This window comes from Lepeophtheirus salmonis, chromosome 5 (assembly GCF_016086655.4).
Source record: "Lepeophtheirus salmonis chromosome 5, UVic_Lsal_1.4, whole genome shotgun sequence".
Lineage (NCBI taxonomy): Eukaryota > Metazoa > Arthropoda > Copepoda > Siphonostomatoida > Caligidae > Lepeophtheirus > Lepeophtheirus salmonis.
The window spans coordinates 35,428,521-35,446,747 of record NC_052135.2 but is presented as its reverse complement, the minus strand read 5'-3'; the positions used below and the strand labels follow the sequence as shown (position 1 = coordinate 35,446,747).

General features: G+C 30.5%; 1 protein-coding gene across 2 annotated transcripts in view; it reads left to right on the top strand.

The window, feature by feature from the left end:
* The first annotated feature begins 3,405 nt into the window (after positions 1 to 3,405).
* Cc2d2a (Coiled-coil and C2 domain containing 2A) overlaps positions 3,406 to 18,227 on the top strand; it is a 36,787-nt gene continuing 21,965 nt past the window's right edge. The window contains exons 1-7 of one of the 2 annotated variants that reach the window (XM_071888633.1): positions 3,406 to 3,774; positions 5,124 to 6,682; positions 6,917 to 7,103; positions 10,063 to 10,498; positions 12,894 to 13,221; positions 13,516 to 13,991; positions 14,541 to 14,682. In XM_071888633.1, the coding sequence (XP_071744734.1) occupies positions 5,908 to 6,682; positions 6,917 to 7,103; positions 10,063 to 10,498; positions 12,894 to 13,221; positions 13,516 to 13,991; positions 14,541 to 14,682 (2,344 nt within the window). In that variant the 5' untranslated portion in view covers positions 3,406 to 3,774; positions 5,124 to 5,907. The remainder of the gene's footprint in view (positions 3,775 to 5,123; positions 6,683 to 6,916; positions 7,104 to 10,062; positions 10,499 to 12,893; positions 13,222 to 13,515; positions 13,992 to 14,540; positions 14,683 to 18,227) is intronic. The other variant, XM_040713001.2, reaches the window with a different exon arrangement.

The window sequence follows — 18,227 nt, the reverse complement described above, 5'->3', positions numbered from 1 at the left end:
CGACGCACAACAGAAAAAGTATAAGAATATTAAAAAAATTAGAGTAAATTTGAGCACAAATGTATTTATGAAATGGTCCTTGACTGCGAGGTTCTTATAATATTTTGATAATGATCAAATTCATTTATTTAATGTAGTTCAATTGGCAATATTACTAGAAAAAAAAATTTAAAATAATAATTTGTGGAAAATCAAATGAAGTATAAAAAATAAATCAATATTCAATTTTAAAATATGGTCAGTTGTTAAGAGGCAGTCAAGATATTATGATCTCTTTCCTCTGAGTAGAGGGTGAGCTTCTAAAGACTTTTTCTTCAGGTGCTATCTTTATAGAGTATTTTAATTGACTCAAATTCAATTCAAATAATTTATTAAGGGCCTTCCCTTACTCCACTTTGCCAGTGAAGGAAGTGAGCTAAATAATTGATTTTTTTTGTTAATTTAGTTTTTTGCTTAAGTTTTTTTTTTCCTTGGCCATTCTATTCAGAGATTTGGATCTGGAGAGTGAGACACACCTTTTTAATAGCAAAAAAAAAGAACAAAATAAAGTATCAAAAGGTTCTTCCATTGTGGTTGAAGTTCACAATTAAGATTCACAATTGAGATTAAGAAATATTTATGGCTTCAAATAAAACCATTCAATTAAAATATCGAATTTAAAGTTTTACGACTAATATCCAAAAATATGCTTGAAAGTCTTAAAGCTTATAATTTGCATACATAGTTCATTTATTAATGGTTTGACGTGTTGATAGGATCTCAAGTCATTTGTGCTTCTATAAAAGATAGTAAACATGTTATTGGCACGAATTCGTCATTTCGATAAAAGATATAATTTTTAAATAACTGTTATATATAATTGAAATAATAACTCTATACTTTAAAATTATCCAATTTTCACAATTTTCGATTAATTTGTTCATTCTCTTGATATGGAGATATAAATGTGTACGCTTGAATTTCTTACAAGGTATAGTAACTTAGACGGATATGTTCCAATAAAATTCATCTATATTTTTAATCTTATTAGCCTAGACTCCAATTATATTATTATATAGATACGTACCTTTTAATTTATCAATAATTGATGTAATGTCGAATATATGATAAAAGAAGTATGGTTATGCCATAAAATTATAGCTAAAAAAGGGTATAAATTAAAAAAAAAAGTGCTTATCCAACTTCCAATTCTTTGGTATTTTCAATATAATAATAACCATTTAACGTGATCAATGATGACTTTATAAAAGCCAAAATTTACTAATTCCTTTTACATATTATATATTTTTCTTAACTTTCATAAATATTTTAACCACCATGAATATCCACTGTCACAGATTTTGATGAAATAAGAACAAAAGATGAATCTATATTTAAATTATCTTAAGTATTTTTTTGTTACTTCAATTGATCCAAATGAAGTTTTTTTTCCTCCAAAAGAGAATAAGAGAAGTTGTTTAATATTAGTTTATAATTACTTCTGAAGAAAGACTTCATAGGTTGGGATATACGTTATTGGGGACTAAAGGAGTCTCATAAGTAGAACTACGTGTTCATACGTGAATGATCGACGACCTAATAATAAAAAATATTTTACGAATCTATTTTTTTTTAATAATAATTTTCATCGAGTTAATGTTAAAAATATTGATAAAGTCATAAATATTCATGAAAATGACAAAGTATTTTTTCCAAAAATTTTCTTGTCAGCGTATCTAAATTTAACCATTTTGAGGAATTTTAAATCAAATATCAGTGATTATCATTGGTATCTGATCAAGTGCAATTTATTGCTACCCTCTATAGAGTGTTTCCACTGACGTCATGAATTACATCATAATGGAATGATTTGGGCCGAAAGATGATATTATTACTGCACAAAATGTACAAATTCCCAATAAATCTTTATAAAAAATCGTCAAAGGGCTTTAAGAATAAAAAAGATTGAACATATTCATTGAATACTACTTATGCTTATGATATCAAGGGAACTGGATACTTATCAGTCTATTGACAGTGTGATATCCCATTGAATTTCTGAATTCGCTTAACGCAACTGATACTCGATCTCACTTACTACATCTTAAGGTTGGAGTACCAGTTATGCTTACAAGAAATCTTGAACCTCCGAGCCTCTGTATTAGAACAGTGTTTTGTGTCGAAACAAAACATCTTGACAGGATCTTCCAAAGGGGAGGATGTTTTACTCCAGAATTCCTATCATTCCATCGAATACTCATTTATCATTTCAAAGATGGCTTTACCTGTGAAACTCTTGTCTGGCATTTCTATAAACAAGATGAGCCAAGTTCAGTAACTTAAAGTGGTCGGAGTTGACATAGAAAAGCTTTGTTTTTCTCAAGACCAATTGTATGTAGCTTGCTCTAGGAATGGATTTTTTTTTTTTTGGATCAATTATCCAAGTTTGAGCTCACAAAATGCTCTATATAATTAGGCCCTCGGTAAATTTCTTTAAATACATTTTATTTTATTTTAAATAATCCAATGTTTCATTCAGCCCTACAATGCGGGCACCTTCTACTATTATGTATATTATAAAAATAAGACATAGAGGGATCGATTTGTGATATAAAGTAAGGGTTGAGTCCTTTTATTTGTTGATCCCGTTTTGACATCCAATAGTTCACTTTTTTCCTTAATATTAATGAAAAAACGAGTTTCATTGTTATGGAACTTAGTTATTTAGGCCCCAAAATAGCCGACATTAACAATACTGATGCCTCATGAAGTATATCCGACCTGAAAACTTTTGAGCCATTATTAAAAGAAACGGTCTGTTTATATTATAAGTAGTTTTGTATTATTTAAAATTGTTAATTTTTCTTTAATTTTAAAGCAAATTGAAGGAAAATGATTTCTATAACTATATGAAATATTTGAATAATTTGTCTTAGTGCCGGACAATATATATATTTTTACATTTAATTATATATTTTTACCATTTTTATTTGATTGTAGTGAAATAGTATAAAATGAAGGGATATACTAAAATATATAAGTATTAAATAATGACTTTAATTCTGTGGGCAATTGGGATTCAGAAGAGCTTTATTAATTATCGATCATTAAAGTTATTATATGTAGAATGAGTCTAAAAATGACCCCGGTAATATTTTTACTTAGTATTCTTCAGTGCATCGTCAATGATACCGAATACAATGAATAAAATAAATCAATTAAGTATACTAAATATTACCATATTGAAATAATTTTAAATGGATTGAAGCAAATTATTATCAGTTCCTTAAGTTCTGAGTCAAAAATATTGTCTTCCACAATTGAAAATAACATCTATGTATAAAACACGAAACAGATGTTGAGTGAGTCATTATTACCACAGGTACAGGAGGACAAATGCTTTCCAATTGATTAATGAAAGGTTCTACATTTTATATTCCTTTCAGTGTGTAGCGTAGTATCATAATCCTCTTAATAAAAAATCATTTCCGTACGATGTGTATTTATATTTAATAAGTCACTTTATGAGAAGAATTCGGTTGACAAAATCGGTGAGATATACTTAATGGATAGTGAAAACAATTTAAAAACTTCGAAGTTATTATCAAATTTCCTTCTTTTTTGTGTTACCATTTTAACATGGACCTACGCGATCATAGCAGGTAACTTTATATCAGAAAGGGATTTACATGCTCACATGTTTGTGGAATACGCCAAGAGGAATCCCATTCTGGATGAGGATGAAATAATGAACTCCATGTAAAAAAAAAAGAAAAGAAAAAAAATTAAAAAGAGGTAAGGCATTATCAAATGATTCTCCATATGATTTATCTATGTAGTTTAAGTGGTTACAATCAAATATGTAGTGTAAATGCTAGTTAAAATATTAAGGGTAATTGGACATGGTTTGCTATTGCTAAAAAATGGAAATTCATTTTTACATGCCCATTGATGGCATTTAGTGCATCAAGATTAAATATCTTACGAAAGACCAAATGTATACAATTTAGATATAATTTTATGATATGCAGGTTATGAACTTACAACTTTCCCCTATATTATTCAAAATGAGAAAATTATGTTTAAAAAATCAATATAAAATCAATTTTATAATTTTAAAACTAGCAACAAGGATACAACCTATTCAATCCATATTTAATAGAGGTCAAACCCTCAGCCTCAATCAACCTCTTCATGCGGCTCCATAAATGACTGTAAGAACCTTGAACTCCTCCAACCTGCGAGAATCCTTTTTGATTGCGTTAGGAAAGGCACCTTGTGGGATTCAAGTCTGGTGAGTGGGGGAGGGGGGGCATTGGCGCCCACAGGATTATATATATATATATTTTTTTTTTTTAGGGGGCTTGGTTTTTTTCACAGCATAATTTAAATCGAATGACTTTTTTTCAGCAAATAAATTCTTTAATTGATTTGGAGGGGGGGAGGGATAATTTTTAATTCTCTATTGGAGTAAGCTATAGCCCCTCCAGTCCCGCTCCCTACGGACGTCCCTGTAACAATGTATTTCTAACCCCTCCACTACTTTTTAAACGGTTGTAGGTAATTTTGAAGAGAACATTATCACCACCAGAAATTTTGCCGTCTTCATTTTTACCCCTGTTAATTTTGTCTCGAGGAGATTTTGGTGCATGACATATTTAACCCCTTTTTATGTTTTTATATTATCGGTTCGAATATTAGTGTTGTATCTCGATCAGATTAATTATATATCTAAGAGATGAAGAAAAAGAGAAATAATATCAATATAATTGGCTTATCATATATCAAGCATTGATTAATGAATTTTATAGTCAGCCCTGTTCTTATTTAATTTTGAATTGTATACATTCAATCGATCCATCAGTTTTTTGGATTTCAAATATTTTCCCAAAATGAAAGAGTTGAACATCACGAGTTTATTAAAATAAACTACATCTTCGAAAAATATTATAGCTTACTAATTTTATAAAGTTCATATGAGTTGACCAACTGGAATTTCTCATCAGAAAGGATGTTTTTTATTAGAACAGGTTGTGTGATTGGAGTTTGTGCTCCTCCAGATATTATTAATTGGTTAATTTTCTATTATTATTATTACTTATTAATTACTTGATCATTATCTTCATTTTTTCTTATTCTCCTAGCTATATAACTAATCTGATCGAGATACAACAGTAAAAATGGAACCGATAATATATAAAAATAAAAAGGCAGTGAATATGTCAAGTGCCAAAAATTACCGGTCACCTTCTTGAGCACATTTCAGGAGACACTGTTCTGCTCTCACACCCAAAGACGATTTACAGCTATCTTTCTGATCTAGAGAAGGACCGTGGCCTCTACAACACTCAGATTGCTGGGAGTATTCATCCACTTGGATCCTTGAGAATCCTCGCATTCACCTTTCTGATGAATTTATCATTCGAAAGTCTTCCTGTGGTGATATTTGGACTTGATTTTCTTCTATATAAAGGTTTTAGTTTCTTTTTCGACCTCCTTCAGCCTCCAGTGATCCCAACGACCTCTTCTTCAGGTCAATTTATCATTTTCGTTGTACAGGGTCATCGAAATTTTGCTCCTCCTGGTTAAATTGAACCTTTCCTAATTTTTCATATAATGATTCCGTGGATGTGAATTACGAAATATATTTATCTGTATCAATATATGATCGAATAAAATATCCTTTTTTGATATTTTACCCTCGTCCAGCATATAGGTATTAGTGGGTCTGTAAAGGAAAAGTTATTAGTTTCAACCCTGTATGTATTATAAATTTTTCAATGACTAAATACACTTGATGTTGTACTCGTTTATTATCATTAAGGAAGGACTTTAGCTAGTATTTCAGGATAAATGATTTCCTTTCCTGACAATATCTTATTATAACTATTTTAACTATTTATATATATATATATTTATTGAAGTAAGATGGCAAATAATGCAACTCAATCCACGTGGTTAGAAAACGAAAGCTCTAGCCCAGAAGAGACTTTAATAAAAAAGACCAAAAACACAAAATCGAAGAATTTACCTCCTCTCAATGCTTCATCTATTCAAGAAAAAGATGAGACTGAGAATAAAATTAAAAAGGTTAAGAAGAAAAGGAGCAAGATAAAGAAAGATAAAAAAGACACTGGAGGGACAGAAGATCCTCAGTCCAAAATTCATGAACATAAAATGAAAAAAAATGTCCAAGTGGAAGAAAATAATGACAATGAGGATATCGAAAGCGGAGGTTACTCTGCTAGAAATAAAAGAAAGAACAGCATTCTTCAAAAGTTTGGAAAACGTTCTACCTCAATTGAAAGCCATCGATCTGATGTCATGAACAATAAAAACAACATAATAAGATCATCACAAACCTCAAGATATGAAGATCGTTTTCGCCATGAGGATAAGTCCACTCAGGATGCCTTTGCCAAACATAGAGAAAAGACAAAAGAGAGATTTGAGAAAAAGGGGAATGGATCACCAGAGATATCACGGGAAGAAGCCTATGATTTTTTTACTAAAGTATTTATTGCTTCATCCCAGAATGAGGAGATACCCACTGTTGAAGATGATCAAAATGGTGACAATGATCATGAAGGGAGTAATCTTGAAGCTGAAGAAAGGTCTTCTCAAGAAGGAAAGGATATTCAAAAAATGAATGTGAGGGATATTTTGGGAGATAAATTTGATCATAAGGAAACAGTCATGTCAAGTAAGTTTGAAACCAAAATAAATCTTCTTTATATCCAATATGTCATTGTATATTTTATAAATAATCATTGTTCACACTTAGACACTTAGGTATTGTATACTTGTTTTTTTTTGTATGTGTGGTGGGGAGGGGGGTATAACACGTAGGCTGAAACATGTATCTGAATAATAGTTCCTGCATAAATTGATTGACTTTTAAGACTACATCATTATTTATTCTATTTTCTTTTGACAGGTCCTGATATACAAGGAACAACCAGAAGCATGAGTAGTTGTGGACTATATTTTCCAGGAACCAAAAAAGTACCTATGGAAAATAAGTTGGATGGTAATAAACAGCCTTTCTTTCCAGAGGAAGATGGGATATATATAGGGGTACGCCCTGTGACTGTGAGTCGGAATCAAAATAAACTTGAAAAAAGGTAAATACTACCTTTTTGTCGATTGCAATGTCATCTCCAAAACTCTCATGTACTTTTTTTGTGAGCAGTCATTTTTTCTACTTTTGATTCTTATTAGTTTTTTGTAGAAATGTGCCGCGAGCTGAATTTTGCTGCTCGAGTATTTTCGATTTAAAAAACCACTCGAGGAATTACGAGCTATACTCGTTACTCCCTTGATTACTCTTTACTCTCATGGGCTTTAGACTTACAATTTTAGCCTAACCGATAATTTTGGGGTGATCCAGACAAAAATTTGTTGATTTAGGCAGATTACGGACCCTCCAGTCTACTCCTTGTTGATGCCTCTGACTGTTCCTAACACTTTTTCCACGCTAACAAATTCGTCAGTTACAAAATCATATTAAATATAGGATTATTGAAAATTTGTCATTGAAATTTTTTTTTTCCTTTCTCTAATAAGTAATAACAAGATTTACATTCTTAACGAGCTCGGATGAAGCAGCTTTCTTCCTCTTGTGGAAGTGAAACTTTTTGAATCCAAAATAAAAATACGTTTTAAAGATTTTGCATATTCTCAAAAAAGAAAAAGGGGAGAAACATAATTTTTGACGAGATACGATTAAGTACTCCCATTTTGGACACACGAGCCGTGTTTTTGGTGTCTCTTTTTTTGCTTACTTCATATAACTTGAGTAACAATTGACGAGTTTGGCTTGTGACACATCACTAATTGCTACCTGAATACAGGTTTATTTGCATTTTTTTAAAGCTGTTCTTTTTACTCTTTCATTCTTGAGGAGATAACATATGCGTACTATAAACAATAAAGTGTAACCAGGAATGTGTTTGCTCATGAATGACAAAGAGAGTTATAACTGTAAGTCTTATTGGACTTTGAGTAGGATTGCCTAATTCCTGCTATATCATTACAGTGGAGTTATATTAATTTCTTTTATGGTTATAGCTTCTCGTTGCTAATTTAATGAAACATTATGACGGCTAAGGTTATCTCCTACAAAACATTCTTCAAATTGTTAGGGTAACGACGTTCCCAATCGTCTCTTTTGTTAACATAAAAGGAATAATAGTATTATTTTCCTTTATGGCACTATCATATGTGTATGCTGTGTACAAGTTGTAAGTTGTAACTTGTATAAGACAATTGAACAAGTTGTAACCCAAAAATTAAATGAAGAATTTAGAGTATTTGTGATGAGGATAATGCAATTATTGAATATTCCATTAGATTGGTAATCTATTCTTGGTTTAATTTTTGACTATCTTGATGAAGATTCTGCTTGATACGACATATTCTGTAACACATTATAAATGCCACAGTTACAGTACACATAAATATATATTAACTAAATAATCTTAATAGATCAAAATGAAATGTTAGTATTTAAAATGAGTAATGTGGTAATTAAATAATGTATAGATATTTTGTCAATCTACTTATACAAGTTACAATTACTTGTTCAGAATTGTCAATTTGTATAAAACATATATAAAATGTGCAATTTATTTAATTGCATGTCTGTTATTTCAACCATTTTCGTTACCAATTAATTATTATTAATCACTATTATTATTTCATTTTGATAATACAGTCAAATAAAGTAATTTGGAAATAATAAAAATACACTTATAGTCAACGTTGTCTCAGTGATCAATTTTTTTACTACATAAAATACTTCGAATATAACACATGAACAGAAAAGTGCAAGGCTTAACAAAGTTCAAAATCAGCAGTGTATAATTAGATCACAAAATTGTCTTTGATCCAATGTTCTGGAAATAACAAAAGTCGCGTCACACTTAACACAATAACTCACAAATTGAAGAACAAATTGTCATGAAATTTTCATGGTTGGTACTAACTGGAAATGTTGTGAAAAATTAAACAAAACAGTGCCATCTATGTGTGAAGCCTGGGACTTATCATCCCATATGGCGAAACATGAAACATGAAATAAAGTAATCTGTTTCTTCCCTTTTTGGTATCACCTTCATAAGAATTCATATGAATGAAGAATTCTCATGAGGATTTTTTCTTTTTTATAGGTACAAATTGTAAGCTGTTACCATCATTTTTTTCCCTGTATGTTTCTTTTTGAATTTATTTCCGATTGGGAATCAATTGATACATATCATGAGTGCCCCCAAAATAACGTTTTGCTGAAAAATAAGCTAAAAATCTCCCATTATTTGTTAAAAACAGGATCTAATCAAACACTGGTTGCCTCGAAACGGGGAGCTCCAAAATTAATTATTTAAATAAGTATCCAAAAAGGGTTTTTTTTTATATACTTCAGAAATTAAAAAAAACAACTAGATATAGTCAACTTTGTATCTGATAAATAGTAGTTTCCTTTATCAGAATTTGACTGTATATTAAACTGACTTATTTCTTATATGTTTAGGAGGGAAAAAAAACAAAAAAAAACGTTAACTATTAATTAATGTGTCACATATATTGCTTATTAACTAGTAATTTTCATGAAGAAACATAAAAATATAAACCCTATCCATAGAGAATATAGGATTATCGTCTATCTACCATCATCTTATGTCTAATACTATTTTATTTATTTCTCTCTCTCTCTGGACCCATAATGTAGACATAAAGTAACTTAAAAAATATATACTCTCTATATAATACGAAAAATATATCCTAAAATTTTTGAATATCATGATACTTTTGGTAGTGTTGTGTCGATCCTTATTTAGAGCTGAAGACTGCGGTCCAGTTAAGTCCTTAAACTGATAAAGCTCGGTCCTTGATGACGTCACTAAACTTTATTGATTCTTTTTTAATTAGTTCTAGTACTGACAGTCTGATTGTCATTAGGATTGATCTCAAGGACTAATAGGACCTGTCCAAAGACTGAACTGAGCCTAATAATTAAGGACTGACAAAACACTAATTGTTTGCATTGCAATTTATCAATACTCAACCATAATTATTTTCCTTCAGAATACTTACAGAAAAAAAAGGAAATCTCTGGTTTGGACCTGACAGAAAGCTCATTTCGAATTATGAGTCCATCCAAAGAAGATCCAGTCGCCCTCCAACCTTTGATGAATTTAATCCTTGCATTGAAACTTTTTATACTCGTCCACAATCCCCTTCAACCCTTTTACCATCAAACAAGCGCTCCTATCTTCAAGATACTAACTGCCAATTAGATCTTGACATTGCCTCGATAGTTTTTTCGCATCATCATCTTTTTTCTATCGAACATTTTCTAACTAAAAAGATTGTAGAATTTTATGAAGAGTACAAAAACAATTTAACTCATAGAAGGGACTCTGCATATGATAGGAAGCTTGAAGTTCTTTATGCAACCCTGGATCAAATCAATGGCGAAACAAAATCAGAGGATGACTTTGAAAACTTTGTAGAATTTAAGGTAATACTATACCATTATACATACGATGAAAGTCATGGTGTAAAGGGCGGAGTTTACTTTGGTTTTGTGATTGAGAGAAAATGAATTAATCTCTTTTTACTTCAAATTGAAATATATTTTACTTTTATTTAATTACAAGCATATCAAATGCACTTTCTTTGATAAGTCATATACACTACATGAGTATATGTTTTAATACTTGTTAAAACAATTGGATAATCAAATATGATGTATGGTTATTTTTTTTAATTTAAATTTATAAATTTCCACATTTTTATGTTTGTCAGGGTGCTAGTTGAAAGTTAGACATTTAATATATTACATACATTCTATGCATATACCTAAATATAAAATGAACAAATGTATTGCAAATAATATTATGCATGAATAGAAATGAGATTTATAATTTGTATATATATATTAAAGGAGTGGTTCCCAACCTTTCTGGTGTCGTAACGCTTGATAACACTTACCTAGTTGCAGGGACCCCAAGGAAACAAAATTAGTTTTGTTGATCTTCCCTCACTGCATTTTTGGAGCTGACAGTGTTATTATGTAGACAAGGATATTGTATTCAATGTGCTAGCATATTCAGCTCCAATCATTAGTCGAAAAATGTCTTTATTTTCTGGCAGCAGCAACTCTTCGGCAATGGTTTGAGGTTTCTTGGCTTTGACGATTATGAGAGCTACTCCATATGAAGCTTCAATGGCTGCCATATTTTGCAAGCTGTATTAGCCTACCAAATTAAACTTTTTTTTTTTTTTGGAAACCTTACACTTTGTTCCTAAAATACTGGACATCCGTGCTCGCAAAGTGCAGATAGTTATCATCAAAATGGTGGTTCATTTTGTTAGGCTCTATCGATTTGGCGGACATAATTGATTTGCAAATGACACATTGTGGCTTTTCAATTCTTACTTCTACTATAAAAGTAAGTCCATACTTTAAAGATTCCTCACTAAAGTTTCTTTTCCTAAAATCTGTCTCTCGATTTATCATGGAAAATCTGAAATTTTACAAATTAAATTTTAGTTTAGGTGACTATTATAATATGAGAATATTGATAATAACACGACAATACAACACAAGGACATTCTGTTTCATTCAACAACTTTTTAGAATGCCTTAGATGACCTCACAAAAATTTCTGGCAATTTTAGTTGTGGTTGCGACCCACAGGCTAGGAACCACTACATAAAAGGGTTCCAAAAATGAAATTAATGAAAAAAAGTCATAAATGTATATAAATTAATTCATTTTCTTATTATCTTTAAAGGAGGAGTACACTATAACTTATTATTACTTGCTTAATTTTAACTTCAAAAACGTTACTACAAGGTGCGACAACATAACTCCCTTTTTAAATATTGCACAGCAATTGGGATGTAGAAGTCATAACAGGGTGTCCAGAGTCTAAAGTTGTCTTGGAATTACAGTCAGTCGCAATTATGCGTTGGAGTAGTGGGGAACGTGCTTTTGCCCTCGATAATAAATATTTCCACAAATTCTTTGACATGATATATTATAAAAAATTAAACTAATTGCAATTAATCTCTTGAGTTTATATTGATAAAATTGATTGATAAGAATCAGTTTATAACTTCAATTTCTGATATAGAAAAAATTAATTCATTTTCCATAATTTGAAAATTAAGGCTAATAACTCCTATAATATTTCTATAATGTTAGAGAGCTAAAACTGATGTCACCAGATCCAGTGCTGAAAATAATTCTAAATTGGTGCGATTTGTTCAAATTTGGTAATATATATCTCACTAATTTAGAAAAAAACTAAATTTTAAGACCATTGCAGAATCACAAATAGCTAATTATTTAATCAAATAATCATACACAATTATAATTTGAAGATATGTTTTAAATTAAAATGCCCATCTTTTTGTATAATATAATTGTCCTTCTCAATGAAAAGTTGTTAAAAAGAAAAACAATGACAAAATCACTGTGTATCAAAATCGGGTTAATCAACAATGGGGAACGTCACCTATCTGATAAAATCTTCAAGACTGTTTAAAACAAAACTATCAATGTATACTATCGTTATGAAACAAAAATAGTCCTTTTTTGGATTCATAAAACTTGATTTATTGTCTTTTGGGGAATTGAAGTTAGAAGGTCGCATGCTGTATATATTCGTAAACAACTGTTACACCATTTATGGAAAAGTTTGAAATAAAGATTCAAGATAATTAATTAATTGATAAAACAATATGATCGTTTTTCTACTGTATTCTAACTGTTTTTAAAATTGAAGTCTTGAGGGAATACCATAATTTATACTTGGGTAGCTGAGATCAAAAATAAAATATAGGGAGAAGAGATGTCAGATTTTTTAAAGGAAAATCATTATTTCTTATGTTCATATTAAATTTAGAATCGTCGCATCAAGACGTATAAAAGTGAAGTTGCCTCCATTCGAGAAAGTAGAGACAGCTCTGAATCAGCTGAAAGAGAGCTCATCAAAAAAATTCTTACATACTGGAAATACCTAAGAGATTTTCGAAAGAAACAGGGATATTCTCTTACAAGTCACCGGATACTCATTCATAAGGAAAAAGTCTCCAATCCAGTAAATGAGCATCAAAGATGGGCACAAGAAATTGATAGAGAGGTGGATGATCTTCAGTCTGAATTTGAGTTAAACAAAGAGGAACTTGAAAATGAATTCACCAAAAAAATGAACAAATGGAAGGATTTTCATGGTTAGAGACGATTTTTTACAGAAAGTTTACTTTTAGATATAATTAGAGTCGAATCGGTCCTAGGACTGAATTATATATCGGCATTTCCCCTTTTTTTAGCCGTTTTCTTCAGGGAGGAAAGTAAAAGGATCAATTAACAAGTTACGGTTGAAGTGTACTTGGAGTTGATTTAATCTTTGTTCTTTCTAAAAAGATAGGTCCAAGGGGTAAAACACTTGTATTCTTAAATAATTCCGTCCTAGCACCGATCCAATCCAAAACATAATTGATGTAATATAAATTATAATTTGAAAGCTGCCAAAAAAGAAGCACGTAAACGACAAAAACAAAGAGAAAAGGACGCCGAAAAAGGGTCCGGGACGGCTGAGCTTGCTGATATTGCTGCCGATGAAAAAATAATTTCAACGCCCGATATAGAAAAACCAAAGCCTGTTACAGATTTTGACTGGGAATTGGTCAAAAAGAAGGTTACAGAAAATGCTTTCAAATGCCGCAAGCCTCCTGGGGAACCTCGTCTTTATCTTGAATTAACTCAGACCCAATCCACAGCAGGAAGTACAACCACAATTGGTAAAGAAGGAATTCACGATAATCGAGAAAAAATTCGACAAAATGCCGTATCCAAAACAAAAATATCCGTTAGAGTTTATATCAATGGAAAAGAGGCTTGCCATGCATCGCCCAATTCTTTAACACCAGAATTCACATGCCAAATTGGAAGGATTTTTCCTATTCAAGTTCTTCAATGGCCAGAAACTATAACAATTCAAGTAATTATTATACCTTAATCGTTATACAAAGTTTAAAATTTTAAAGGTAATACTTTATTTGCATGTCATGTACAGACTGAACAACAAAAGTTCCAATTTATACCCAAATTTATTAGTATAAATTAATCAAGTCATTAGTGAAAAAAACATATTTTCACTCAAATGACTCTTTTCATTACACTGTTATCTGTATAATGGTTGTACTATAAATTTCTAATATGAAAAAAACAAAGATAATACCATTAGCTTTAAATTTAATTTAAATAAATTTGAATGAGCACACTATCTTATACACAAAGGATTGTCAAATGAGAAGTTGTTGTTCAAAACGTCTTTTAACAACACTTATTATGTGTGTTATACTTTCCATTTATTTAAAAATATATCCAAACGTTTCAACTTATTTAATTATTGTTATGAAATAGATGGAAATGTTTTGACAAATTCTGATGTGCTTTTTAATATAACTACCTGTCAAAATTTTTGTATAATTTTTCGAATGTCGGGTATATCAATCATAATACAATTTAATATTCTTTTTTATTGAAGATAATTGAAGGAACTCTTCTTAAGAGTAATGTTCTGGCTGAAGTACCCGTGCCTCTTTGTGATACTTCAACTACTCTAGAGTCTAGTCAAATGGAGCCCATTACGTTCAAAAGTGATTTGAAAATAATTCACGATCATCTAGGTAAGAATTTTGATATTTAATTCATTATAAGCTCTATTAATCAAACAGTGAAGGTATATACAGTATTGGGACAAAAAACCTGCACACTTTTCTTAATAGGTGGAAAATCTTGAGTTGGCGCCAAAAAAAAAAAGTGTGCCAAAAAATAAGTTATGACAGGTAATACTATCCCGCTGAAATTGCGTAAAAGATTAGATCTTCAAGAATACTTTCTCAATCATAATTGGAAATAAAAGGGGAATCTGTGATTCCTTTATATCAAGAAAGAAATTAGCCATCTAAAAATTTTTCCGGTCTTACATAGACTTATAAGCACAAGGTGGATCTAAAGATGAATTGCCATATCCCAGCCACTGACATCAACTTCAAGAGAAAGAGTTCCAAAGCTTCTAAAAAAAGTCAAGCAAGGGGGATTTTTTTTTCTGTGACGTAAAGCGTTTCACTGTAGAGACTATTAAAAGTAACCAAGGGCATAAAATCCTAGGCAAAGGTTTTACTAAGGTTCCAGAAAATAATCACTGACATGTAAAACCTCCATCTGTCATGGTCTGGGCATCAATTTCATCCATTGATTTTTTTCGATCAAGGAATAAAAGTCAATTCCCAAAGTTACATCGACCTTGGACCTGGGAGCCGGTAGTGAAACCTTAGTCTGTAGAAAAAACAACAAGGAATAAAAGTATGTTTTTGTACAAGGTTCTGTACCTAATCATGCCTCCAAATACAAAAAAAACAAAAACAAACAAAAAATATTGGTTGGCATCGGATATACGAATTAGGCTCAAGGAAATATGGGTACCTTGTTTGCTGGATTGAAATCATATGGATGATTTTACATATGGATATCTGGTTAGAAAGGTTAATAAATCTAGCTATTCTGATGTCAGCTCTTTAAAACTGGTTTATATACGGGAATCGAACAAAATTCCCAAAAAATATATTCGTGACTCCTGATACTCTGAAAAAAACCTTTGGAGACTATAATTCAAAAACCAGGTGGATACATTGAATAAATTAATATTTCTTATTTAGATACAGTTATGCGCATTTGTATTTGGCCTCCATATACTTTTTGTTTTTTCTATGATATTTTAATATTCCAAATTATATATTGGGCCGAAATAATTACTACCTATTAAAAAATAATAAATAATGTTTTTTAGATAGCTTTTCGTGAAAATTTATTAGCTTGTTTAGATACTAGTATGTGCATAAGTATTGGCACCCTCATAAGTCTCGACTATTTTCATGGTCAGTTCTTGATACTTGTTGTATTTTTTTCATTCGAGTCCATAATGTCAAATTTTATATGCTTTTATTCAAACACTAAGCCATGGAGAGTCGATCGCTTCTTTATTTTGAGTACTTTAATTCCTCCCTTGATAATCTTTTTAGGTGGGATGAACTACCTCAGTATTGTGTAGTATGGCCTAGACCAAATAACATTTGTTCAAGTTAGAGAGAAGATTTGTTCAGTTTTTTTAAGCAAACAGTGTATAAAAATCAATTTCCAAGAAATTGGATGTCCGTAAATCAACTGTTTGCAATATAATCAAGAAATATGGAGAATAGGGAGAAGTTTGTAATCGTCCAAGAACTAGTCGGGCATCAAAACTATCTCATCACTTACAAAGAAAAGTGGCCAGGGAAGTCAAAATTAGCACCAGAACAAATACTAAAGTGATTTAGAGAAGAATTGGATTGTTGTTTCACGAAAAACGATATGTAGAAGTTCCAAAAGAACTGGAAGGCCTGTGAGAGTGAATCGAAAATAAAAAAAAGATGATTATATGAATATTTTAGACGAAAATTTGAAATCCTCCACAAAAGGTTTAGGCCATGGTCGTAAGATGTTATTCCAACATGTCATTGAATCAAATTATTCCAGCAAATTTGCATCTTCGTGGCTTTCAAAGGAGGAAGATTTAAGTTTTGGTTTCATTTAATCCAGACCTCACTCCTACTGAAAATCTTTGGAGTGAGTTAAAAAAACGGGTTCAAGCCAGAAGCCCCCCCCGCAAGAACTCGAGTCATTTAGTATTGAAGAGTGAGTGGCAAAATATTCCTTCTACAACTTGCTTGAACTTAATTGTAAATTATGATAAAAGATTAGTTGAAGTTATCAGAAATAAAGGTTACACAATTGACTATTTATAAAAGTGGTGACAATACTTTTGGAACGATTTAAACAAAAAATGATTGCCTCTAAAATAAAATTTATAAGCTTTTCTGTTTATCAAAGTAGACAGAGTTTAGACAATTAATTATTAAAAAAAAACATTTCTTATTATTATCATTTTATCTTATCGTGTGTGTTTTTTTTTTGTTATAATAATAGAGTATTTAAGTAAAAATTTAGGGTGCCAATACTTATGCACATGACTGTATATATAATTAATTAAAAAATATATTTTTTTGACAGACTTCAAATTTGGGCTTTATATTTAATAATATGTGTGCATATATTGTCCTAATACTGTAGTAAAATGATTATCTAATGATAATCATTTTTTCAAAAAATCATGTATATTTTTATGATTCTATTCTTTGTTAAATGTTTCTTATTTTTCGTTATTGAAAAAGTATAAAACATAAATAATTTTTTAATTATGTTTAAATATATGTAATTGAAAAGGTTATATACTTTCGAAGTTTCCTTAGCCCTTTGTTACTTCAGTTTGTTGACTCGGTTCGAATCTACCAGAATGTTCGCAATTTTTTTGAAAAGATAGATAAGTTAGTAGAGCTGATATCTAATTTAACGTTTTCGGAAATATATATGAACCGAAATAGCTCAATGGACAACGCACTAGAGAGGAATTACTGTCTCAATGTGTGTAGGTTCGTAACCCCGGTCGTGAAGAAAAAATATATTTTATGTATATGGACTTTAAAGAAGATTCCTCAGGTCAGATTGATTAAATGTAATACTATGGTATGTACATATAATTTATGAATGCCAATACCAATTAAAGATACATTAAAAAAATAAATCTATTAGGAATATTAAGGTTTCTGCTTAGGTTAAAAAATGTATGTTTTTAATAACTCCAGGTTGAATGAACAAATCTAGAAATACCGATACATTTAAGAATTTACTAATGATACCAATTCATGTAAAACTTAAACAAGCTCTCTTGAAACTCCAGTTATTAAGGTTCAAAGATATTTTGAAAATTCAAATTTAAAATAAGGCTCTTGTGATATAACAATTGCATTGAGCTTGTATTTGTCACGTTTAATAAGTTTTCAGTAATAAGTATCGTTTCGATCCTGTGAGTTTTTTTCCACGATACGAGACTCTTGTATTGTAAAGTCGTACCGGAAGTCAAACAGTCTTTTTAAGGAGTACAATATATAATTAGCTGGTTATAAAGTTTATGGGCTCAATGTTGAATATAAATTATTAAATAGACATGCATTTTTGGTTCGACTCAAACTACATAACACTTTTTACTTTTCTTCAAATTGTAACACTTTTAATTCTTTGGGTTGTTTAGCCACTTCAACATTAAAATGGATATTTTAGCGATTTAAAACATTAT